This window comes from Cajanus cajan, chromosome 1 (assembly GCF_000230855.2).
Source record: "Cajanus cajan strain Asha chromosome 1, NIPB_CcT2T_4, whole genome shotgun sequence".
Classification (NCBI taxonomy): Eukaryota; Viridiplantae; Streptophyta; class Magnoliopsida; order Fabales; family Fabaceae; genus Cajanus; species Cajanus cajan.
The window spans coordinates 39,988,374-40,015,967 of record NC_138517.1 but is presented as its reverse complement, the minus strand read 5'-3'; the positions used below and the strand labels follow the sequence as shown (position 1 = coordinate 40,015,967).

Here is a 27,594-nt window from a genome sequence, read left to right as displayed (position 1 = left end):
GCACTCCTTGGCTAAATTGGCGGAATAATATTTAACCTTCATGTTATACAATAAGTAATTGATTGATTAAAAAGAAGTTATGAATTGATATTTTTCTATAATCTGGTGGATACAAAAGATGGGACCCTCTTCTCTGGAGCAAGAAAATTGGTAGAAAGAATGAGCTAGCACTTGCATTGCATGTAAGTTACAAAAATATAAACAATGAGGGAGAAATGTGAGTGACTAGTGTCCTAGAATGAGTCCACTTTAAACAAAACAAACTATGTGAATAGAGTTACAACGTCTCTACGGTATCCTCTTACAATCAAAATCCTTGGTACATTCTCCAGCAACAGATCCATGTACTCCATGTAGAAATATGCTGGATGGCTCACAGGGGGTGGAGGCAGACTTACCAACACAACAGCAGCCATTCTTGAATATCTCAAAATCGTTGAATTGAGCTTAAGTGTTGTGTAAAGAAACTTCTCGACCTGCTTCTCGTTCACAACCACGGCCTTACCATCTGCCATTAAAGGAGTCCCCTCTCTCTTCGACGTCTCCTTCATTTGGGTCAAGTAATCGGTAATTCTATGCTGAGCACTAGCAAATGCATCCAACGACTCATCTTGCGGAGACCCACCACCACCATCCATCTGTGCATCCCATTTCATTGTTATGACAAACACTTCTGCTTGCATCCGAAGATCATAAAGGAATTTTTTCACATCAGTTTTCAGCCCTTCTGCATCTCCATCCTCTTCTGCAATACAATAGACCTGAATCTTACAATTCTCAAAACTTGCCTTGGTAAGAAGGAGTTGAGAGAGAAGCAGCATGAGACCACCATCTCTTACAATCCAATACAAATCAATTGTGCCATACTGTCTCTGGTACTCGTTTGGCCATTCATCAAGACCCTTAACTATAACTACAGCCTTGTTTGCAACGATGCAATCATTAATTATCCCAACAAAGGTGGCAGGGATTTCTGTCAAGTTTTCCCTACGCCAGATTTCTGGGTAACGCATCACCACAATGTTTGGCTTCAGATTGCCAAGGCCCATTGTCTGAATAATGCCACGGAAGCCTTCAGACATGTTAGGGGCTACAACAATCTCAGCCACACCTTCACAATTTTTGTAATCAATGTAGGTGCTAAGTTGTTTACAAGCAGCCTTGGCATCTTCAGCACATTCATGGTAATCACCATCCAGTATAGAGACAAATATGGACATTCCTCGACCTTTCTTCTTCATACAGTTAGCAAAATCTGCAAGTTTGGGATGACATGGAACATTTTCTGGCAGTTTGCCCCAGGGTCGGCAAAATATTAGTGGAATTGGATACCAATTCTTTGGGTGAACTTGGCTTGCTACAAAATTGAATGGAAATAAGTTACTAAAGCAACCTAAATTTGCAATAACATATAATGACTGATAAAATGGGTAGCATAATGCTATAAAGCTCCTGCTATGTGTATAAAACATTTTTATTTTGATACTTTTAAACAAGGAGACCATGAACAATTTTATCATATGAAACATCAGGTTCTCGCTCCGAATGGTAAAATATTATAAAAACTGTAGATGATCAACGAGATCACAAGACATGTATGCAATATTAGAAAAGACACAGCCATTCAAGTTTGAACTTAGAAGTGCTATGATTGAAAGTTATAATCAAGCAAACTGCAAACAATAAAGGGTAAATTTGGAAAAAGTTTTAGAATTCATAAAAGATACCAGAAATGACCAGAATGAATATTTGTCATAAAAGAGTTAAGCTAAATTATGTCAAGGATTTCTGTTAAATATTATCTTGAAATTTACAGTATAACAAATATTCATTTTTGATTAAAATTTAAAACTATATCTAAATGGTCAACTTTCTTTTGTCTTCTCTTGAGGTTGACACATCAACAAGAAACTTTAATTGGACAACCGTGTCACTAATCAGTTTGCTATAGAAGCTTACAACTACGATGAGCCTCAAACGCAAACAAAGTTCGCTGCCATATAATGGAATTTATTCATATCTTGCGTTGAAAATCCAAACAAAAGAATCAAGAGAAATTTAAGCCCATGATTTCTTTACCATCATAATCCCATGAGGAATGCAGGTTGCATCACTAATAATTCATAGGGATCAGAAGTTCAAAAAATTTTAAACTTTCAAAACTACTGATAGGATGCCAACTCCAGTCTTTTCATGGGGAGTAAGATTGTTTTTCTTAAAAAAAATGCAAATATACCTAATATTAAACATGAATTTTCGAGCCTAAATATCAACATTAGGAGCATTATATGCAAGATAATTCATTATATTAAAACAGAAACTTAGAACTAAACAAGATGTTCCACAATGTGGAAACTCAGTCAAAACTATTTTAGTTCAGAAAAATTTGCTATATTTGTTGGGAGTGAGGGCCTCTGGCAAGGAGGACAAGCTAGAGGACCAATCAAATCTATTTTGACCATCCAATCATACATAGATGCCAAAATCAACAATGTTACTCTATTTTCTATTGTATCATCTTCTTGAGGAGAGTAGATGATCAAATTAGAATGATACATACCTCCTAGGGATCGAAGGCTACGAAGTGCTAGTTGAAAATAAGCACTTTTGAAACCATCTCCCCAGTCCCCAGCCTTTCCTTTGATGCTCACATACTTATATATGAGGCTCGCAAGGGCCAAAGACACCACGGTGAATGACCAAGAGATTAGGAACATAATCACTGCTTAGAAAAAAGGTAATGATCACCACAAAATCAACATTCAAAATGAACAAATGCAGTGTTAGTACCAAAGTGGTAAGCACTTAATGAATAATAGCAAATTATGTTTATAGATTCTCAAAAATTCATTCCTCATAGACACTCCAATGCTAAATTGTAGTCTTTTCAAGACTAGCTGTGTATTGCTCTCTTCACTTTGCCCACTACATTAAGTACATATTAAAACTGCACATTCTGAAACACCTGAAAAGGAAGCTTATATGAACTGACCAACTTTGTTGCTCAATTGGAATCAAGTTAAATATGTTGAATACACATTTTACTCGCAGCTTGAAACAATCTGAACGTGTTTTAATCAAAATGTTCAAAACTGCAATTCAAAAGTTCCATATTATCTGTAGGAAGGAAGACAGTATTATTTTCTACGACCTGTCTTTGTATGTTCACAGCATATACCTTGTTGTCCATGAGTATGATATAATTTTGGTATTATAATGGTTATCAAACTGAGAGTCTACGTAAACTCGTGGAACTTCCACAAAATTGACTTGGGATTGACTTTATGAATTTTATGTAAATATAAAAAAAATACTAAAAAACTTATTAATGACATATATGCTTAACAAAATACTCATAACATAACAAAAATAATTCAACATTTTAATTTTAACTTCATAATAAAGAAAAAATAGCAAACCGAAATATTAAAGTGTGATAATACATTGGTAATAAATACGATAAAATTACATAAATGACCAAATCATATATGAATATAATTTAATAACAAAACATAAGTTACTAGAGTTAACACTTCAAAAAAGTGTTAATTTCTTAAATCATTTTATTCTTTGTAAAAACATTGTCATTGTGAGGTCAATGGAGGGAAAAAATTATATGATTTAAAACTCATTGAGTTGCTTCTTGACTTGAGGGTTTATGTGAGTTTAGATGAGTTTAAAATATTTACCCAGAAAAGAGTCCTACATGAGTGTCTAGGGTGCACTATCTCTCACATCCATAGCTACATTTCTAGTTATTGTAATTAGAGAAAGATATTAAGAGATATTGATGAAAATAACAGAATATCTTAGGGGTTTATCAATAGAATATCTTAGTAATTTATCATTATTTTTTTATTTTTTTATCTTTTCTCTTTAAGTCATAGTTTTCTCATTTTTAGAGATAGTAGTTTTCTCTATAAAAGCATGATTTGAGAATTTAAATAGCATTAGCGTGAAATTATTATTATTAAAAGTTTCTTTTTCAAGTCTATTTATTATGTTGAAATTAAAGGGAAATAGATCAAAATCACAAAGATGTCACCAAACAGAATATATAATGAGATAAAGAAACAATTGATAAACTGATGAAAAAAAGGAGACGGCAGCATACCGATGCAAAGTAAAGCTCCCACAAGGGACAAACTCCAATGGTGAAATTTCCATCGAGGACGCCAACTAGGGGCATCTAGAAGATCGAGAAGGAAGCACGATAAGTTGACACCAGTGTAACATAGAAGGAAAAACATAGTTACAGTTGGAGTGATAAGATCCAGATTCCCAATAATGACACACCCAACACATAAGAAAGCAGTAAAAAGGGTAGCAACATGTGGTTCACTGCCATCCGCAACTTTAAAGTAGTTCAAAATAGGTAAAATATCATCATTGGCTATTGCTGCAAGCAGACGCGGGGCACCAGTCAGGCTCTGAAGAGCAGCACCCATAGTTGAAAGAATAATCCCAATTTTAATTAATGAAGGAAAAGGCCAGGCAATTGTAGCTGTAAGTAACCTGCACAAAAGCTTGAAATCAGACTTTAAACCAGTAAACAGAAATTCTACCAGTACCCAAAATTACAAGGATATCCTCCTCCCAAAGGAAAAAGAATCAGTGAATGTTCGACTTGAAACCAGGATCAAATATATATTAGTATGGAGAACATGAGCTTCCTGGCACAATACTATCAAACTACAAACGAAAATGTAAAGAGATAAAAAGGGGTTTATTCGGTGCACATTCAGAGGCAGTAGGTCTTTTGAGCTGATACTTGTATATTGTTTTTATTATCCTTTTCTGTTGTTAAGAGGATTCCTGACCTTCCTATTTAGTGTTTCTCAGGTTCTTCAACAAACCACTTCAAAAAAGAGAACTTGAATGATATTACTATTATCTGATAATTTGCACTAGTGAGGACAAGGTATATATGGACATGAAAATAAATGCTAACCTAGGGATTTTAGGCTACAAATCTGTACATAACGGTAAGAAGGAAAATAGGGATTTTAATCCTAATCCTAATTACAATAAATAAGAAAACAAATTGTACATACTTGTGCACTACAACAACAACAAAAAAAAAAAAAAAAAAAAAAATTCATGCCAAGAAAAGCTATATGAACAACTTAACCAAAAATTACCTGTCAGTTAAAAGCTTCTCTCTAGTGGCAACAGAGCCAAATAACATCAAAGAAACAAGATAAAGAGTAGTAGTTGAAAGAGTTGCAGCTAAAGTTCCAACAGGAATTGATCGCTGAGTATCTTTCAGAGAGGATGATCGATTAGAACCTGCCATTATTCCAGTCACAGCAGGGAAAAAGAGGCCTACCAATGAACTGGGGGAAAAAGAAAATTACAATCATAAAATATGAAATGTCATAAACTAGCAAATTTTTCAACCAATTGGTCTCTAAGGGACCTGCTTTAATAGTGAAATGGTTTGAAATTATACAGACTCCGATGCCAAAATATTTTAAGGTGATGAAATTCTTTCTCCAACTTTTTTACCCAAGGGTGCCAGGACATAATAAAAAAAATTGTTTAAAAACATATCATTGTACCAAAACATAAGCAAATAGCATGTCCATAATTAATATTCATTATTCAAACTCCATAATAAAGAAAATGAAAGCAACAAAATAAAGGCATAACACAACATTTGATCCATTTGTCATATTATACTTATCCCAGCACTTGCATTGTTTTGTAGTTTAACAAGACAACAAAAATAAATATGCAAACATGTATTTAGCTTTATCAATCCTACATATGTAGCAAAACATCAACCAAAACTGTATATTTTGAAGATAAAAACCATGCAAAAATTCAGGCTTGTAATCTCACAAGTAGAATTGAGAGTTTACCAATTTTATTAGATTTACTTGAAGTTGCATGAGTTTGCCAAATAGAGTTTACTTGCAATTTAACTCATTTGTGTTCATGTGTAGTATTCATAATTCATATACTTGTAAGAGTTTATTAAGTAAGTTTGTCAAACATGCTTTCTTTTGAATGATAACGAAAGCCAGAAGAATTATTATGAGTACAAGTATCTGCAACCATCAGCAACTTAAAATCTTGGGCAACATCGCCAGTAAAAGCGAGACCGCAACATATACTGAATATAACAGTTCCAAATTCCTATTGGCTACTCTCTACAAGAGCTAACAAAAACCCATCTTAAGTACATTACAATATTCTACTTACTCTGCTGAAAGGGTCAACCCTTGTGAAATTCAAATTACAGTGAATGGTCCCAGAAAATATAAGGATACTAAAAGTCAATAATGGTGACTAATGAGTAACAAGATATGTTCGAAACTATGAATTTGTTATTGTCAGATTAATGTATTTTGGTTCTGTATATTTATTTTGTAAAAGGCTGTGTTACTTGTTGTCTTTTCGCTGTTTTTGCTGGCTGTATCAGGGATCACATATCATCCCTCTTTCTTTTCTGTCTTATGTACTATTCAAGGAAACTAAAGTACATGGGATAGTAAATTTTCCAGAAAAAAATAAAGGGTACATAAATAATACAAAATATTCTTCCAAGGAAAAGAACACAAGGAAGGAGGGGTAAAATAGAAATCTAAATCTTTTAAAGGCAAAAATAGCAACTTTGTTGTTTGGTTCTACATAAAGGGTTTCCTACAACCTAAGGAATTATGACTTAACTAATATTAGGCACATAAAAGCTGCCATCTGCTGTGCTCCATTTTTATCATTGTAGCCAAGTCTAATATATAAATAGGAACCCAGTCTCATTAAATGGGGGTGGGGATCAATCCTAACTACAGAGGTACAATCAAATATCAGAAAAGGAAAAATGAAAAGACACTAACTCTTTGAGGATCTGATGACATCCCTTCCCAAACCAAACCCAAAACAACCAACAAATATCCCAAAAGTAAACTGATCTGTCACGTCTCAACAATTATGAGAGGACTATCAAATTCTACAATGGTCTTTGCATCCTTCTTAACACAGAAGCTCCATTTTGTACCCAAAGAAAATATGATGCATTATTGAAACCAAGTAACTTAAATATAAAATAAGGGAACAGATCATAAAATACAAAAGAAGAACAAGTCCTAAGGGATTATCTAGGATACTCTAAAATATTCTAAAAGATATAAAAATGATATCATCAGATATTTCTCAATTTTTCTAATACTGTTATCATGGTCGCACAGGTTTACCATATACCATTCAGTCAACCGTCACAAGTTGAAAACACTTTGCCCACAAATTATTTACTGACAGAGAAAAACCCAAAGCCCACAGATATTTAGGCTTCTTGCATAACCATGAAAGGTTAAATGCCAGAATAGGAGGATATATGGATATAAACAAACGAGAAAAAGCTGTGAAGTCTTACTTGAAATTCCAGGTTACTGAGCCATCAGATTCTGGAATTCCAGCATCATTAGTCTTTTGATAATCTGAACTCCAATTATCTCTGAATGTCTCTGAACTCAACCCAGTAATTCCCTCTGGATTAAATAAGGCAAATAGGGGGGAAATGGAATGAATTAAATCAGTAAAAGTAAATCTGAAAAAAAATGGAAGAATAAAAGATAGAAAGCCTCAACACTCAACAACATGGAATAATAGCAATGAGAGCCCTACAAAATTGCAAGTTACTAATCGTACAGACTAATGTCTCCCTAATTATTGGCCAGATTTGTTTCTCTTTTCTGCTTCTGCTAGTGTGTTTCTTATCACTCATGTCAAAATCTTAATTATACTCTTTCCCTCTGTACTAATATTTTTTTTTTTTGTATCCAAAAAACAATTCTATTTAAAACTGCTTCCCAAACAAAGAACATGATCTTAGGCTGATTTGGACTTCTAAGTACATTTTTCTAGGGTTAGCCAGGGGATGGGGTCAATTTTGGGAAAAAAAACAACTGAATGTGTTCAGGACGTTTATATGTAAACTTTTTATTCTTAACCTGATTAGGTCTGGGTTGTCCAGGTTGGGTCATTGGGTCAGATAAGAAAATTTAAATAATCATTTAAAAAGAATTTACACACATAATCAGAAGAAGAAAAAAATGACCCAAGACTTGAACCAAACACTATCAGGTTTTTCTGACCACCCAAACCAAACCAGTGTTTAGAGGTTGGGTTGGGTTCTTCAGGTAACTATGCACATCCCTACATTTGAAATGAAAAAGCTGATGACAAGAGAGTAAATTAGAAACTGAAATGTGGACTGCAAAGATACTACAACACAATGAACAAAGGGTACAAATTCTCCCATCAGTATTGACAGAAAATGAGCAGAATCATACAACAGAAGAGACTGAAACTCAGTAGCATCTATATCAATCAAATTTCATTTAAAACTGAAGTAAAAATCTGGAAAAAAAAAAGATAATTATTTCACCAAAACAAAATAAATTAAACAGGCTATGTAAAATGAGAACCTTGAGTTGAGTATGTTGGAAATATAAATAACGAAACAATCTTAATCACATCCTCCTTTTCTAATTAGCCTTCATTCATTGTATTTTAGGATATTGAGATAGTTTAATTAATCTCTTTTGTAATTCGTAATCTGTATTAATTATCTATTTATGTGTGTATATATAATTTAACTGTAGTGTGTATTTGGCACTCAAGTATATTCACCCAAAATTAGTCTTCCTTTTATATTTACATTAGATAGATAAAATGTTTCCAAGTCCATGACATTGAAATTAATAGTGTTTTACGTCCATTCTTGAGTATTTAGTAAGGTGGCTATAAAATAATGTGTTATTAATATTTCTCTCATTTCATCATTTTGACAACAGCTTGTTAAGCGTAAAGGAGACACAATAGTCTTACCCTAACAAGACACTGGAATTAGATGTGTTTTAAGTTCATATTCTTGAATATTTAGTTAGGTGGCTACAAAATAATTGGTGTTCTTGATATTCCTTTCATTTCATCCTGTTGACAACAGCTTGTTAAGCATAAAGGAGACACAACAGTTTTACCCTAACAAGACACTGAAATTAATAGTGTTTTAAGTCCATATTCTTGAATGTTTAATTAGGTGGCTACAAAATAATCAGTGTTCTTGATATTCCTTTCATTTCATCCTTTTAACAACAGCTTGTTGTGCATAAAGGAGACACAGTAGTCTTACCCAAATAAGAAATTAAATAAAGCAATAAGCCCAAAACTTATGATTCTTATACTTGAAAATCAACCCCAAGTGTCACCAAATAGAGAAAGTGTCTAGACAAAATAGTCTACATGAAAGCTATGCCTGGGATGAAGCTAAAACATGGATCTTCTATTAAAACAGAAAAGTGATTGCAAAAGGACAAATTGGAAGTGGGAAATTGGGAAAAGAGTACAGAGCAAAAAACAAACCTTGTGGATGATCCTTCCTTGCCAAAAGAATTCCCAAAAATATGCAAACGACTGAGAATAAAACAGGTATGAGAAAAGCAGGCGCAACCCGATTTATCATCTTCACTCCTCCAAATACAATAAAGCATAACAGAATAGTCACAACAATCCCATATATTTGCAAGTCATGAGAACTTGGACTCTGTATTGGTTGTGCAATTGCAGTACCATTAATTGATGTGATAGTCTCTGCACTTACAATACAAAAGAATATAACAACAACAATAATATATCATTAAACGATCAATTGCTCACTCCAAACATAATGCTTTAATTCTAATTATAATACCAATGATGAGTATACAACCATTAAATATAATAATCCTCAACATCAAAGAAATGAAAAAGAAATTATTGCAGTAAAAGAATGTGACAGTAACACCAACAAAAGAAAAAAAAAATACTAAGGTGTTGCCATTAATCTAAAAAGTACTTCTTTCCCCTTTTTCATGGTGAACAATGCAAAGGATCCCAATTTATAGTCACCAAGGAAAAATGTCATGACAAAAAGAATCATAGTTTGATGGCCTTTATGCACGTTTTTCATTATTCTTTAGAAAAAGACAACTTCTTTGCTCTGCATACTTTTCTTTCTCCAATATAGTTCTATCTTATTTTGAAAAATAGAAACATTCTCCAATAACAACTGTAACCTTAATGAGCCTTTCTTACGTGTCAAAAACAGAAATACTAAAGTTTGTATGTTTGTATATATCCAAATAAACAAAAAAATTTCTTTATATTCCATATATTTGTTAGCACAATGATACAATTACACAACTCAAGTAGAGTACACCAAACACCAACCTTTTGCAACTAATAAATAACATGCTTGCATTAAAAATAAATAAAATGAAGAAAAAACAATTGATTCCAAAAGAATTGTCATTAGACTCATTACCTCTAAAGATCCCAGCAGAAGGAACTGCTTTCAAAAATGTTTCTACTGCTCCCAATACGTAACTGGAACCATCAGCAACAGACAAAGAACTTACAGAATTAATCGCATGGTACATACCAAGCTATCATGACTAGTGACTACAATTTGGTAAGATTTGATTCATCGTCATCCTAGTTGATTTCCTTTCAAAAGTATAAAATAAAAAATACAAAATAAATAAGTCTAATATTATACACTTACAGAGCTCCAGCAACAGCATTTCCCAGGAAGAAGCATAGACCAATGCTAACTCCAACTTCTGGACCAAGGGCACGACCTATGAGATAGTAAGGTCCCCCACCCTGCAGAACATACACAAGAAAATACTATAAATTATAAATATACATTATTAATGCAGCCTACTTAGTGCATTTAGGATTTGCTTTTTTTTTTTGGAAAGAACTGTTTTTCTTTTTTCAAAAGATCACTTAAGAAGATGTTTTTATTGTGAACAATTTCGAGCATAATGTAAATTATTCCAAACAAACAATGAAAGCTAAAAAGGGATAAAGAAAAAATAAAAAATCATTTGACAGAACATACAAGAAAATTTCCAGATTTACTCTTCAGAATTCACAATTTTAAAACCATTCTTTTACACAACTTCCCAACAAATACCACCAATAGCCCTATTTGTAGACAGTCAAAACCCCAAAATTAACAGCTATCTCTAAACATAAATTGCTACTATTAGGATCCCACATAGACTAGATATATGGCCAAAGTACTCCTTATGCTGATTTTGGAAATCCTCTATCCTTGAGCTATCTTTCAAGGTTGAGCTAAGCTCAACCCATTCTCAATTACAGTATCAAAACCTATCCAGCCCTAACCTCAAAATGTCAATTTGTGGAAATTTCATACACTGGACGTCCAATCCTAGGCATGAGGGAGTGCATTGATATATCACACCAATAGCCAAAAGTACTCCCTATAATGACATGGGAAAACCTTCCCTCTTGAGCTAGCTTTTGAGATTAAATTAGGACTATTTGTTCCAAGTTCTAATATCCACTAATTGACAGTGATGTCCATTCAGAAAAAACTACGAAAAGTTAAAGAAGAAATACAGGTGAAATGTTTTGTTTAGGTTTTATAAAAACTTGTTTCTAGCGAAGGTAACTAGAATGGAATTCTCATTTCAACTTCATAAATATATTAGAGCTTATATGGTGCACAAGATAGCATAAGATTGTACAACATAAAGAGAATATGATAAGCTCACACAGATAGGACAAGAAGCAGATAAACTATTGTGTTACTCACTGTTTAGTGTAAATATGTATAAAAAGCTAAGGAAAACAAATATTTACGAACACGAAATGCCTTTTTCCTCATTCGAAACCTAAGATGAAAATGATAGCCAAAATGCTGATAAACTGTTGTTTTACTCATCATTTTATGCAAATATGTATTCACAGATAAACAAATATTTACATACACATAAATGCCTTTTACCTCATTGAAACCTAAGATGGTCACTGATAAGATTTTGAGGCGAACATCTTAATTCAAGCTAGATAAGTGTTAAAATGATCAAACATTTTAGGTACAATAGACACTTATCAGCCACCAGTGTCCAGGTAGATTGGTGGTGATGAAGACAATGTAGAATTGACCCAAATAGAACCCTGCACAACATGACCTATATTTTTAAAACATTGAATCTTACACCCAACTTTGCTACACAGGCCAAGAGAATAGCAGTTTGAAGACCAACACCATTTGGGTACCAAAAACACTTGTCCAGCCTGATTAAAAGTAACAGGCCAGTAAAGTTGATGTCGAACTCAAGTGAACACCACTAAGGAGCTCTTTTGAATCTTCTCTGGTAACCAGAAATTCAGAATACCAGAACAAAAGTGTCTTATCTCTTGAATCTTCAATTCTTCATGGAATTATCCTCTTCAGGTGTATGATTCAGGGGATTTTTTCTTGGTACAAGTTGAAAAGAAAAGTATTTTGATGAGTTGCTTTTGTATAAAGCACTCAGCAGTACCTCTTATTTATAATCATTTCAGATTGATTTACATTAACGAGCAATAGTAAGAAATGTATCTGCCCGCAATACTAATAGCCACTATACATGAATCTGGTTATTCCACTGTCCTAGACATTGATTCCAAGGAATATAAACAGTTTCCAACGGTACACAAAATGGGATTCCAGGGCAGGGCTTGGACTGTAGGAGTATACACACCCATCTATTCTGGACATATCCAAAACAGGGTGCTTAAGCACATAACTCCAAGCTCTGAAAATCCACATGACCAAGCTCTCAAAATGTTCAAGGCTTAAAGAAAGATTGAATCCTATGAGTAGGCGAGGAATAAGACTTGGTAAGTGAGCCTTTCATAGCAGAAAAAGCAGGCTAGCCTCACATTTCAGATTCTGATCTGATTATGAGGATTTATTGGGTATCTGTGTGAAGATAGAGTGACCCAAAATTGTTTACTCATATCAAAGACTAGAGTAACAGCTTCCTCTAAACTCTTTCGGTCAATTGGTCTTGAGGGATACCCCAACCTGAGGGTTTGCTATTTGAAATGGTATCAGAATGTGAATAACCTCTTGTATTATTGATAGAAAGATATTAGCTGAATTACAAAAATATGAGCAACTATATAGTTGCTCAAGCTTCCAGGGTAGAATACATCCTATAGAAAGTGACAAGGCAAGTTACAGTCTACTAAGAGTACAAAAGATGCTTCATAACAAACTCATCGTAACATGTCAACAAACTGAAAGTGACAGCATATGTCACTGTCAACTTGATGGGAATCCCCTTGCCTTACTTCATTTTGGACCCTTCCAGGTTGGAATTCACACACAAATTGAGCCAGAAACGTGTTGTTAATTTTTATACATATCTTAGTCTATAGAGCTTGGATTGGGACGATTCCAAATCGAGCTAAAAGAGGATGTTTTGAAATGCATTTTAGACTCAAGTACTGAAAAAGGATAAGTAAATCGTGAAATATGAACCTAAGAAATTTAGACAGAATGCAAAATCGTCAATGCGAAAATAAGCAAGGAAACAGAAAATAGGGAAAGAAGAACATGATAGGCACCACAAACAATGATGTTTGATAAGTCCCAAGGATCACCACAAGAATTAAGCAGATTTTTTATAAGATCAAACGGTCCAAGGAAGAACCCTGGCAAAGACAATTTGCACGCTTCAATGATAAAACCAAAAAGTCCTCTCTCCACTTTCAAATGATTAATACAAATTAGCTCCCACGCTCTTGGAAGAAAATAAAAGAAAAATAAAATTTCAACATTGTAACCATAACTAAAAGGCCCAAGTGTTTAAGTGAGGCATAGTTAAGCTTGAGGTCCAGGACTCAAAACCAACTACAAGCATTTTATTATTTTTATTTTATTTTATTAAATGACTAAGTCAATAATTGGGCCTTCTATTCTCACTCCAAGCAAGCAATACATGTGATTACCAACCTCCCATGTGAGCCCCCAGATGTTGGGTCTTTTCATGTAAATGAATTGCCCTCAAATTTGTCACTTTATGTTACAAAGCTTCTTGGGTCTTTTTAGTTCTTGCTCTTGTCATGGACCCTTATATGCCTTGTATTGGGTCTTGGGCTTTCTTATGGTCTTGGGTTTGATCTTTAATATCCTCATCATTCCTCCTTCTTAAAAAGACTAGGCCCAAGAAACCAAGGAGATTCAAAAGCAAGTTGAAGACTTGATGCAAAAAGGGTGGGTTAAAGAAAGCTTGAGTCCATGAACAGTTCGAGTCATTCTAGTCTCTAAAAACAATAGAACTTAAAGGATGTGCACAGATTATAAAGTCATCAATAACATCACAGTAAAGTATACACATCTCATTCCTAGGCTAGATGACTTGTTGGATAAATTGTATGGTGCTTGTGTCTTCTCTAAAATTGACTTGAAAAATGGATATCATCAAATTAGAATTAGAGAAGGAAATGAGTGGAAAACAACCTTTAAAACTAAATAGGGGTTGTACGAATGGTTGGTTATGCTCTTCGGTTTAACCGATGCTCCTAGTAACTTCATGAGATTAATGAATCATGTGTTGAGGGAATTTCTTGGGAAGTTTCTTGTGATCTATTTTGATGATATTCTTATTTATAGCAAATCTTATGATGATCATTTTGTGCACTTGAGGTGTGTTTTGGAAGCACTTAGGTGTAAAATTTGTATGCAAACATGAAAAATGTGTGTTCTATATGGACCATGTAGTTTTCTTGGTTTTATTGTTAGCTCCCAACATACAGTGACTTATTTGAGGGCAATTTATTTACATGAAAAGACCCAACATCTAGAGGCTCGCAAAGGGGATTTCTAATCACATGTATTGCTTGCTTGGAGTGAGAATAGAAGGATCAATTATTGACTTAGTCATTTAATAAAAAAATAATAATAATAAAGTGCTTGTAGCTGGATTTGAGTCCTGGACCTCAAGCTTAACTATGTCTCATTTAAACACTTGAGGCATTTTAGTTATGCTTACAATTTTAAGATTTTTCTTTTCTTTTATTTTCTTCCAAGTGCGTGAGAAATAATTTGTATTAATCATTTGGAAGTGAATGGAAAGGGAACCTTTGTTGGTTTTATCCAAGGTTGTCAAACTCGAGAGTCTACACAAACTCGTGGAGCTCTGGTAGACTCGACTCGTAGACTCGTAAGAGTCTACCTAATATTAAAATATATTAAAAAACATGAACACACACAATATGATATCACTATTTCAACATTCTAAGTCTGAAATAAGTCAAATAACAACAATAAAATGTCATAATACAAATCTTAACCATACATAAACAACCAAAAGTCGAAAACACATAAGTCCACAAATCAAAAACATAAAACAAGATCTAAATTAATCAATCAAAGTCCAATCCTCCAACAAATGCATGTGAGAAACTGCATTGCTTGAAGACTTTGAGCCACCACCGGTTTCAGACATCTTGCAATTATAGGAGTGAGAACTGTAATATGAGAGAGAGAGATGAAAGAGAGTTTTAGAGAATTCAGTAAATTGTATTATTGATTGAATGAAAAGATATCTGCAAGGATTACAATAAGCGTATATATAGACATAACCAACTTCTAACTAACTATATCAGTTAACTAACTTCAGTACACTTAATAAAGGTGTTTATTATTCTATTCTCTAATATACCCCCCACAAGCTCAAGGGGGATGAAAGATAGTGGACGAGTCAGTCACATTGAGCTTGGACCTAAGAAACAGGAACCTCTTGGGCGACAGTGCTTTAGTTAAAACATCTGCATATTGATGCTGAGCAGGTATGTGGGAGACAATAAGAGCTTTGCTTAACACCTTCTCTCGAACAAAAAAGATGTCAAGTTCCATATGCTTAGACCTTGAGTGTAGCACAGGATTGTGAGATAAAGAAACAGTACTTTGATTGTCACAAAGTACTTTGGGAGTATTAAATTTGACTTGCAATTCCTTTAGAAGGGATTGAAGCCATAAAACTTCCGTAACAGCTTGAGCCAAGGCTCTGTATTCAGCTTCAGTACTTGATCGTGCAACAAGTAGTTGCTTCTTTGACCACCAAGATACAAGATTAGGACCAAGATAAATGCACGCAGCTGAGGTAGATCGTCTATCATTAGGATCAGCTGCCCAGTCAGCATCAGTGAATGCAGTGAGATTAAAGGAATTAATAGATGTAGCAGGTGTGAACAGCAGACCATGACCAAGAGTGCCTTTGAGATATCGAAGTATCCGTTTAACCACTTTCCAATGCTCCTCCATTGGTAAGCACATAAACTGACTTACTTTATTAACACTAAAAGCAATTTCTGGCCTTGTAATTGTGGCATATTGCAGAGCACCAACAATGGATCTGTATAAGGTTGGATCATCAAATAAAGTGCCATCCTTAGAGAGTTGTTGACCACCAATCATAGGAGTAGATATTCCTTTACAATCCTCCATTTTAACTCGAGTGAGAAGATCCGTAATATATTTGTCTTGAGATAACAACAGTCCACCTTGAGGAGTAGCTTTAACTTCAATACCCAAAAAATAGTCCAAGGAACCAAGATCCTTTAGAGAAAAATTGGCATGAAGCTCATTAACCAATTTTTGCAACAAGTCTGACGAAGTACCTGTAAGAATGATATCATCTACATAGACTAACATGTAGACAGTGGCTGTGGACTGAGAGAGAATAAACAGACTTGGATCACATTTGCTTTTGGTAAAACCCAATTGAAGTAAAACAGAGGTTAGTCTGTCAAACCAAGCACGAGGGGCTTGCTTTAGACCATAAAGTGCCTTTTTTAACTTACAAACAAGGGTTTTGTTTCCAGATTGAACAAAACCAGGAGGCTGAGACATATAAATGTCTTCCTCAAGCACTCCATTGAGGAATGCATTGTTAATGTCCAGTTGCCGAAGAGGCCATCGAAAGGAAACTGCCAAAGAGAGAATAGTCCGAATGGTGACTGGTTTCACAACTGGAGAAAAAGTCTCTGAAAAATCAATACCAGGTTGTTGATGGAAACCTTTTGCAACAAGTCTGGCTTTGTATTTGTTGATAGAACCATCAGGATTTTCCTTAATTCGGAAAACCCATTTGCAACCAATGGGTTTCCTTCCAGGAGGGAGATCAACTAAAGTCCATGTTTGATTGTCATGAAGAGCTTTAATTTCAGCTTTCATGGCATTTAACCAGTTAGGGTCAGTGAGAGCAGCTTTCACTGTCTTTGGTTCTGCATTAGACAGTAACAGTGTGGGAGTGATTCGAGGTTGAACAATTCCATTCTTAGAGCGAGTAATCATTGGATGAACATTGAGCTGCCTGGCAGAAGATGAGTTGAAGGGATAAGCAGGAGCAGCAGATGATTGGTGCTGAGAAACTGAAGGTGAAGGTGAGGTAGCAGTACCAGCACTCGAATTAGAATGCAAAGTGTTGAAACTTGAGGAGTCTGAGTTGGTGTTGAATGCAGACTGAGTTGGTATTGACAAAGAAGGATTGTGAGCACCAATTAAAGAAGGAATTGTTGACACCGAAGTTGCAGGGTTGGTAATTTTGGTCTTGAGAGAAAACAGATCATGATAGGGAAACCGCATTTCATTAAAAATAACATCCTTGCTGATGTAAATTCGGCCAGACTTACTTAAGCACTTATAACCTTTGTGACTAGGAGAGTATCCCAAAAAGACACACTCCTCGGATCTAGGTTGAATTTTGTATTGATTATAAGGTCTAAGTAGGGGAAAACAAGAGCAGCCAAAGATCTTGAGAAATTGGTAATCAGGATTCTTGTGGTAAATCATTTGGTAGGGTGATTGAAAATCAATTGAGGAAGATGGTAACCTATTGATTAGATAGGTAGCAGTCAAAAATGCATGATCCCAAAATTTTAATGGAAGTGAGGCATGATGAATCATAGCTAATCCAAGTTCAACAACATGTCTATGTCTCCTCTCAACCATGCCATTTTGGTGATGAGCATACAGACATGTGAGCCTATGAATAATCCCTTGTTGTTGAAGATAGGAAACCATAGGACGAAATTCACCACCACCATCAGTTTGGACAGATTTCAAAGGATGTTGAAACTGTTTTTCCGCAAGAGCCTTAAAATTCAGAAAATGAGAGAACACATCTGATTTCTTGTGAAGAAGGTAGATCCACATATAACGTGTACACGCATCCACGCACGTTAAAAAATAAGAATAACCACAACTAGATTCTAATGATGCAGGTCCCCAAACATCAAGAAAAACAAGTTCAAGCGGTTTAGAATAGATAGTTGTTGAAGATTGAGATGGAAGTCTATGAGATTTTGCAACACAACATGAATCACAAAAATCAGAATTTTTATTAATATGAGGAACATGAATATTACAAGATTTTAAAGCTTTAGTTAGTGCATCATGATGAGGATGCCCTAACCGCAAGTGCCATTGTTTGTAAACTGTGGGAACAGCCCCTTTACATGTTTCAGACAGAAAAATACAAGGTTTAGAAACACTGGAAATAGAATTTTCTGGAATATCATCTTTTGGTGATTCACTTTTTGCTAAAGATGGATGAAACCGATAAAGCCCATCTTCACCAAGTTTTCCTTCAAGAAGAGTCTCGTTCAAATCCTGTGATTTGACAACACAATAGTGAGGATAGAATACAAAATAGACATTATTGTCTTTGGCAAATTTGGAAACACTCATTAGATTTTTGGTTAAATTGGGAACAAGGAGAAGATCTTTTAAGGACAAAAGAGTAGAGGAACGAATAGGGGACCGAAACACATTAGAACCAATTGAGGTAATGGATGTACCTTGGCCATTAGCCATAACAATGTGCTCAGCTCCAGTAAATTGAGCACTTTGAAGTAAATGTTGTGGATCGGGAGTAGCATGGTGTGATGCTCCTGAATCAGGAATCCAAGTTGTGGCTGTGTTCAGGACAGGAACAGGTCGCTGTGAAGAAGAGGCAGAGTTTGAACGAGCTTGCTGAGTGGCAGATGGAGTAGCTTGAAATGCAAAACCAGGTGGTATGAAGCCAGAATTGGGAAAAGTCGACCCAAAAGAGCCACCTGATGGATATGTAGGCCACTGTGATGATCCTGGATGTCCAAAAACATTGGAAGATCCAGAAAAAGGTTGAATTCCAGTATTAGGAAGAAAGCCAAAGTTGTGAGAGCCATAGCCGGTTTGAGGTCCAAGACCAAAGCCAAAATTCTGAGGAGCATAACCATTCGGAGATCCAAATCCAAAAGAAGTGAAAGGAGAAACATTAGGACCAAATCGTTGATAGCAAGTTGAAGCTTCATGTCCTCTTTTATGACAAATCTGACACTGAATTGATGAACCACGGTTTCTGCCACCACGTGAACCACCACGACCACGTCCTCCATCACGGTTTTGACCAGACAAACCCGTATTGTAGCCACCCTGAGAATCAAAAGCTGGGTTCTGAAACATATTCTGCTGAGAGCTTGGCATTTGGGACTGCTGGAATGCCAGATTCGCACTTGGAGTTCCATTGACAGCTGAGGTAGTTTGAGCCAGATTTATTGTCAAAGGTTCTTGAATTACAGATGTTTTGACTTGTTCCAACCGCGCTTCTTGAGCAAGAATCATGGTTTCAATTTCACCAGGGGAGAGGGCATCATCACGACTGACAAACGCTGTGATTGTGGAGATTAACGAATCATAGTCACTTGGAAGACCTCCAAGAATGCATTCAGCATGCTCTCTGGAAGAAACAGGACTTCCAATTGAAGCAAGAATTTCAATTATAGTGCTTATTCGAAGGAGATACTCAGAACAGGTCCTGGTGCCTTTCTTGATGGTACAAAGTTCAAGTCGGAGCTGTGTGGCTTTAATTTTGGTGAGAGAGTGAAAATGCTGAAACACCATATCCCAGACCTGGTATGAATGACGACAGGAGACCACTCTTGCTTGGATGGAATCAGACAGGGTAGTCAAAAGCCAAGAGAACAGAAGAGAGTCCTTGCGATCCCACGTGGTGTATTCAGGGTTAACATTATTTGCATCACGGTCTTCACTGGTGAGGAATTTCATCGGAATTTTCGGATTAACAACAAACCGCTCAAGGTCATGAGCACGAATTACAGCTGTGACCTGTTGCTGCCAGGTCATGAAATTTTTCTCATCAAGTTTACAAGTTACACTTTGAGAAAAAGTGTGCGAGACAGTTGAGGAAGCCTGAGCAGAAACGGAAGCCATTGAACAAACGAAAACAGAGATGGAGACAAACGCGCAAGATTCTTGAAGAATCAACAAAGAACAGAGACGACGAAGAGAGGAAAAGAGACGCAGCCAAGCGCGACACGATCAAGCAAGAACGGCGCAATCAGGAACAAGGAATCAGCCAAAACACGATGAACGAGCATCAACGAAACGATTCCGAACACAGAAAAAGAGGACGACACAAACGCCCAAGGTTTGCCGTCGGAAACAATGAACTAACAAAAATTGCAATCAATCGCAGTCGTAGCGCGATGCGGAAGCAGGTACGAAGAACAACAAATCGTCGTATGCAAGAAGACTATCCGGACCCTAGCTCACGATGATACCATATGAGAGAGAGAGATGAAAGAGAGTTTTAGAGAATTCAGTAAATTGTATTATTGATTGAATGAAAAGATATCTGCAAGGATTACAATAAGCGTATATATAGACATAACCAACTTCTAACTAACTATATCAGTTAACTAACTTCAGTACACTTAATAAAGGTGTTTATTATTCTATTCTCTAATATGTAACACTCACGAATTCACGATGACGCTGGAAGCTGCAATGAGGCGTTCGTATGCGGCAGAAGCTGCAATGAGGCGTTCGTATACGGCGGTGTTCGATTGCGGCACCGTTCGCAGCGGCGGAGACGTGCGCTCGCAGCGGCGGAGACGTGCGTTCGCAGCGGCGGAGATGCGCGTTCGTTGAGGCAGAGCTGTGCATTCGTTGAGGCAGAGATGCGCGTTCGTTGAGGCGGAGCTGCGCGTTCGTTGAGGCGGAGATGGGTGTTCCAATGGTGCGGAGGGAGACTCAAAAACGTGAGAATGGTGGAGGAAGCTCGCGCGCAGGGAAACTGGTGTTCTTACTAACTAACCCTAGGCAAAAACGACGTCGTTTTGGGCCATTTAGGGTCAAAAAAAAAATGTAACCAGACTCGTGGACTCGGGCTCAGACTCGCGATTCTGACCGAGTCTACCCGAGTCTACCCAAAAACGATTCTACAAGCGAGTTAACCAGTTTTGCTCCTCTAGAATCGTAAACTCGTCCGAGTCTACGAGTTGACTCGCGAGTTTGACAACCATGGTTTTATCATTGAAGCATGAGAATTGTCTTCGTTAGGGTTTTTCCTTGGACCATTTGATCTTATCAACAATTTATTCAATTCTTGTGGCGATCCTCAAGACTTATCAAACATCATTGTTTGTGGTGCCTATCTTGTTCTTCTTTCTCCATTTTTTATTTCCTTGTTTATTTTCGCATTGCCAATTTTGCTTTCTGTCCGAATTTCTTAGATTTATATCTCACAATTTACTTATTCTTTTTCGATGTTTCTTAAGCCTAAATTGCATTTCAAAACATCCTCTTTTAGTTCATTTTAGAATCGTCACAATCTAACCTCTATAGGCTGAGATACATATAAAAATTAACAACACGTTTCTGGCTCAATTTGTGTGCGAATTCCAACCTAGAAGGGTTCGAATTGAAGCAAGGCAAGGGGATTCCCATCATTAATAAGTAAAAAAGAAATTACAACCGAGCAGAGTTAAATTCCATACTCTAATATGCTACAACATTATTTATGTATAAGACACGTTGCAATCTGCAAGCAATTTGTTCTATTAAGTATTAGTTGTAATTTAAAGGTTTTTTTTTCTTATTTATGCTATTTATATGCACATGTATATGTTTAAATATAATTTCATGTTTTTAGAAGGATCTATTGATCCTTTATGATGAATCCATGATTTGAGTTTCTTCCCTCCTTTTGATCCTAGGTAAGATCTCAAGTTTGACAATATTGATAAGGAGTACATTGACCATATTCCTAACCAATGTGATCGTGGGGACTTTTACCTTGAAGTTTTAAAGTGACTATGTTAGAAGTTTTATTTTTTTTTAGTGTCTATAAAATTGTGCTCAACCTAAATTCTCCTTTTAAGGGGAAAAGAAGCCCTTCCAAAAGTGGGCCAAACACTGCCTTAGATCTAAACAACCTTAAAGAAAGACTTGGTGTTTGACAAAACACAGTGGTGTCATTTCATCATCCACATAGATGGCTCCAACTATAGGGAAAGGACTTGCTAACTAGACATAAGATCACAAGGAGTCCTTACAATCATTCCTAGTTAGACTATTCCCCCACTCAATGGTTTTAGAGAGAAAAATCTAGTTGACCCAACAATTCACAAATCAATTTGAAATACTAAACCATTCCCTAGTCACAAATTAATTGTACTATTCTCATAACTTGAGCAAGACATGACAGCAAAAACTCCTTTTTTCAAATTAACTAACAAATAAAGTTTAAATTTGTGAATGATCCAAAATAAAATTTGAAAAAGCAAGTTACCTTCGGTATACTTGATTTAAACAATCATATTTGGAAAAGAAAAAAAATATATATTGTAGCCATACCAAATAAGCAATCGTTCAACTTACTCTACAGTGCGTACCTTCATGGCACCATTGGTTGCAATAGCACTCAATGATATTGAAGTAAGGAACGTACAAGTGCCACATAAAGAAACAAGCAACAATGTCTCTCCTATGCCAGCCATACCAACAATCCTACATTAATGACAATTATTGAAAAGCAAACATCTAAATTTTAGCTTGTTTAATGACAAGAAAATCCAATTCAATCAAATGCAAAATATCAAAGGAGACCAAAACAAATATAACAATAATTGAAATATGGTATCACATAGAAATAATCAATTTATTGCAAGAAATAAGTGGTTGACCATATGCTATATCAGATTATGCAAAGCAAAAAAATTGACAAAATTAATAAGTATCATAAAATAATCATTTTGTTATTAAAATCACAGCACAATTCTCATCATTTGTTTTTCTCTGTTTTTTATTTTGGCATAGAAAAACGAAGTCCTATTGGAAAGAATAAAAATAAAATAAGGCAAGCATATAGTATCCACAAGAGCGGAGATGAAAAAAAGGAACTAGGAATGTAGTAGGGCATCCCAACCCCTTTTGTAAATCAGACATGCCAACACCCTTGAAATAACCATGGGCCATGAACCAAAGAGAAGCTAATAAAACCATAACCATTACACTGTTAATATAGGGGAAAGGAAATTCACTTCAAGATGCATGTAATTGGTCCGACTAAATGCCCCAAAGAACAAAGATTGCACACTGCACACTGTTAGTTAAGTCTCATTGGTTCAGCCAAAACCTTTTATAGTGAACCAAGCAACAGTGACCTAGGGAGAGGGGAAAACCTAGTGCTAAACAAAAAATGATTTGAGCATAGAGGTGGAGAAAAAAATGACTAATGAGTGGACTAAGCCAGCCTAGAATATGACTGGAATCATTTACTTAAATTTTTTTTGGTGAATAGGAAATGTTTACTTCATGAAGGCATGTATACAATACATTTTGATTAGGACAAATAGTTTATGACTGCTACATATATGTACTTAATGGATGATATTGAATCATGCATAAATATATAATTTCATCGTTCATCTTGATGTATTTCACATAAGAATCATATTACATTACATAATTAGTAGAATTCTTAATAGCGCTTGATAAAAGTATCCAAAAATGTTAACTGTGTCTGCGTGAATTGTAAACACAAGATGAAGGTTTCAAATCATATTTATGAATAATGCATATTGGGATGTTGAATTATTAATTTAAACCAACATAGTGGTAGGGATTTTAGATAGATGTATTAAGACTTAAATTCAATCCTCCACAGCTGTCGTAATCTTTCTTACTAATAAAAGAAAGCATAGATTTTAAAGCCAATTATATTTAACAATATGGAAAATGAAGAGATTTTCTAAGTAGGAATATTTGAGCATTCGAAGTTATGAAAGGTTAGAGCCTGTTTGGTTTGAAAAAAAAATTCTATTTTCATTTCCAGCTTTCACTAATAATTACAAAATAGCCACCTTGTTTTCACTTTTCAATTTCAAAATTTTGTACAAAAAATGGTGAAAATGGCTTTATGTTCTTTCAAGATAATAAATAAAGTGAAAATGAGATAATACTTTTATAATTATTAATGAAAACAAAAAAAAAATCTCAAACCAAATAGGCCTTTAGATTGCATTAAGAAGCCTATGGAAGCAAATAGGTAAATGTTCTAAAGTTTCATATGTAAAGGTATAAGTTTTACTAGAAAGCTCAAATATGTTATTCAATCTTAACAAATAACCTTTATTTTAAAAATAAATTGAGAAGGTATTCATGGAAATATTTAAAAACTAAGTTAAATAGCCAAGTTAGGGTTTTGAAAACTGACATTTGGTTTTCTAGAAAGCTCAAATATATTATTCAATCTTAACAAATAATCTTTACTTTAAAAGAGAATAAAAAACAATAACCATATTGAAAAGGCACTCATGGAAATATTTCAAAACTAAGTGAAATAGCCAAGTTGGGGTTTTGAAAACTGTCATTTGCTCACTAATTTGATCATTTCACATAAGAAGATAAAATTTCAATGTTAAACTATTGTCACAAGTGAACTCAAAGAACTTTCAAATGAACAACTATTCACTCAAAACAGGTAAGAAATAAGGAAGTGGTGGCTTCCAACCTTTTTAAATTTGAATGATTTGTTGTTAAATTGTATTGAATACCAATTAAAATATCATAATGCTTGAGGTATTTGTTTGAATTTCAATCACTCCAATATTCAAATATTTGATTCCAAAGAGCCTTAAATGAGCTAATATATGAGGCAAGATTTAAAGCAATAAACAAGTTACCAGGAGAAACGAATGTAGTAGATGATGCCCAAAATGCTTTGTATACATGGTATGAATACACCCATCAGTGTACCCAGTTTGGGAGCAGCAGGCTGCATAATAAAATAAACATGTCAAGACAAGAAAAAGTCAAAAGTTAAAATGAAAATGAAATAGGAATTAAACTTCATGTTTTAAGTTTTCAGACAAAAAATATATCCAAAATTATAGCATTATCAGCAATCATAGTGAATTAAACCTACACATTGCACACAGGTCTAATTCTTATATAAAAACTTACCTTAACCTAGTAGAAACAAGTAATTATTTGTGCTTGCATGACATATCAAGAGAGAACAAAAGTTTATAGTGAAAGTTAGAGCCATAAATCATGACCCCTAAATCATACATGTTGATTAGGAGTGCAATATTATGTCTAGTGACTTCTGTAATTTGCAATAGGAGTATGTTAACTTTAATTAATTTCTACTGCAGATCACCATTGCAACACCCAATGGTCAAGATTTGTTCCTGTTAGATTAATATGTTTTGCATTATTAATAGCTATCTTATCAAGCAGTTTTTTTTTTTTTTTTGTCTTTCAACTGATGCAGACGGCTGTCACAGGGATCCGTCATCCCTTTTTTCTTCAATCTGTTTGTATTCATTGTGATTGTACTCTTTGTATATCTTTTGATATGTATATATACATAAATACATACATATATATATAATATAATATATATATATATATTATATATATAAGGATATTTTAGACATGTACTCAAAATGTTTTAAATCCCCTCCCCTCCAAATCTCCCCAATATCAGAGGGGAGTGAAACTTAGATGAGAAGAGGTTTTGCTCCCTTCCATTCCCCTCTGCTCCACTCCTAAAAATTGAACAAACAACCAAAGTTTAAAATAATCCCACTCCTCCACTTCCTTCCAACCAAACATTATCTATAACTACATCTTGTGTGTAAATCTATATAGCATGGGGAAAGAGCACTTGCTCATAACTCATTATAATAAAAGATAAAAGATTCACAACAGGTTTGCCATCATCACCAAAACAATCAAAAAAAGAAACCTATCTGTTTGTTATAAATACAAAGAAACAGAAAACGTTCTACTATGAGCCCCCTTTTACTTTCCAATCTCTTATTTCTTATTTTGGTAATTTCAAACCAGAGAGAATGTGTCATCACTGTTTAAGAAGTATATAGAATACCACTAAAAGGGATTAAACTTATACTTGAGAAATCAGCATACCCTTGGCAGCCCAGCAGTGATGGATATATCCTCACCATCTCTAGGACTAGATGGCTGTGCAACATGCTCACCAGTCATACTGGACAAGGACAGGATAATGTCAGTAAATAATCAAATTCAACAATCAGATTGATCGAAGGCACCCCTCCAGTGTAAGAAAAGAAACAATTCGTGCCCATTTGTTTGTACCTCTTTAAGGGGGGCAAATTCTTTTTTAATTAAAAAATATTCAAATCACTTTACAATAATTAGATAATTAAAAAAAAATAAGCAAAACCTCAAACAAAACAAAGTATTGCTGTACTTTTCTGGCAGCTAAAAATAGTAGCCAGGACTTCCGAAAAAAATTATTAAAAAAAAGCAAAAAATCCCAAAAATCAGTATCTTCAAAGCTTATCCAATTACCCACCCTCAAATTCAGCAGTGAAGAGAGAAGTTTAGTACAAAACATGAATAACAGCAGAATGTAAACTTAAAAAAAAAAAAAAAAAAAAAAAAGCAACACCCAACGGCTGAAAATAAGTAACGGTAGCAGCAAGCAGGTCTCATATACCTTTTGAGACCAAGAATGTTGACAAGGGAATCAAAACCGAACAATTCCAGTTTAGATTCTTGCTGCTGGGATCCATTAGGCTGCTGTTGATGAGTATCATTCCCCTCCTTGGCATCCGAACTCCCATTCACACTCGTCTTTATTTTTCTGATAACACAACCACAAGTTAAGAAAAGCACTCAGCATAAACCCAACAACAACAACAACAACAACATCAACTCATCACAATGGACTACCACTATTCCCTTCACAAAAACACAAAATCAACTCATCACAAGTGACTCGCATTCATTCCCTCCCAACAAACACACAAAATCTCACTCGTTTCAATCGCGAGCGACAGCAAGTCAAAACACCGCCGCACAGGGCACAAGTTTCACGAACGAAACAAAATCGGCGCAATCGCGAAGCGCGCAATTGGCGGAGATGAAAGAGTGCGAATACCTAATATTAGGAGGTTGATCTGCAAATGCCGAGGACGAAGACGAAGAAGATCCAGGATCGACGGAAGACATTTCGAGCACCGCGCGATCGTTGGCCAACACAGGGCGATACTTGCGGCCGAGCGGGGAGCGGAAACCGTCGTCGCCGCCACCGCCTTCAATGTCGCCGTCGGCATTTTCTCGATCCATCTCAGATCCAAATCGCAAATCTGAATCACGAATCGGATACACAGGCACACGGGAAATGCAATGGAGAATTCAGATCCAGTGTTTTATATTTTGTTTGTTTAATTACGTACTCGGTGAAATGCGTCAAATAGGAATGGGTAAGATTAAGAATAGTACAGAGAGAGAGGGAGAGAGACGCGTATTCGAATGCGAATAGTAAGAATGTAGAAAAAGGAGAAGAAGTTTGTCAATGTTTGGAGGGAGGAAAAGAAATTAATAATTTTGGAGACAAGTTTTTTCTTTTTTTTAATGAAACATTGATTTTCCATACACAGTAAATATAAATTATA

At 35.2% G+C, this 27,594-nt stretch overlaps 1 protein-coding gene across 3 annotated transcripts; it reads right to left on the bottom strand.

The window, feature by feature from the left end:
• Positions 1-62: 62 nt before the first annotated feature.
• CCC1 (cation-chloride co-transporter 1) lies at positions 63-27,485 on the bottom strand. 3 transcript variants are annotated; one of them, XM_020380284.3, is made up of 13 exons: positions 27,078-27,485; positions 26,634-26,780; positions 26,081-26,159; positions 24,829-24,920; positions 22,537-22,651; positions 10,550-10,650; positions 10,310-10,371; positions 9,370-9,597; positions 7,379-7,493; positions 5,142-5,336; positions 4,115-4,515; positions 2,561-2,722; positions 63-1,357 (listed from the first exon to the last, which is right to left on the bottom strand). In XM_020380284.3, exons 1-13 carry the CDS (start codon positions 27,263-27,265, stop codon positions 264-266), a joined length of 2,979 nt encoding a protein of 992 aa, XP_020235873.1. In that variant the 5' UTR covers positions 27,266-27,485; the 3' UTR covers positions 63-263. The 3 variants fall into 3 exon arrangements, with proteins under 3 accessions (XP_020235873.1, XP_020235874.1, XP_082916534.1); XM_020380285.3 differs by lacking the exon at positions 27,078-27,485 and having other exon boundaries at positions 22,523-22,651; positions 26,634-26,697; XM_083060408.1 differs by lacking the exons at positions 26,634-26,780; positions 27,078-27,485 and having other exon boundaries at positions 26,064-26,137.
• Between the last annotated feature and the right edge of the window lie 109 nt (positions 27,486-27,594).

Coding starts and splice junctions, on each gene's coding strand:
- CCC1 (XM_020380284.3), bottom strand. CDS start 27,265: ATGGATCGAGAAAATGCCGACGGCGACATTGAAGGCGGTGGCGGCGAC. Junction 26,781..27,077: donor GATCAACCTCCTAATATTAG/GTATTCGCACTC, acceptor TTGTGTTATCAG/AAAAATAAAGACGAGTGTGA. Junction 10,372..10,549: donor AATGCTGTTGCTGGAGCTCT/GTAAGTGTATAA, acceptor TGATGGTTCCAG/TTACGTATTGGGAGCAGTAG.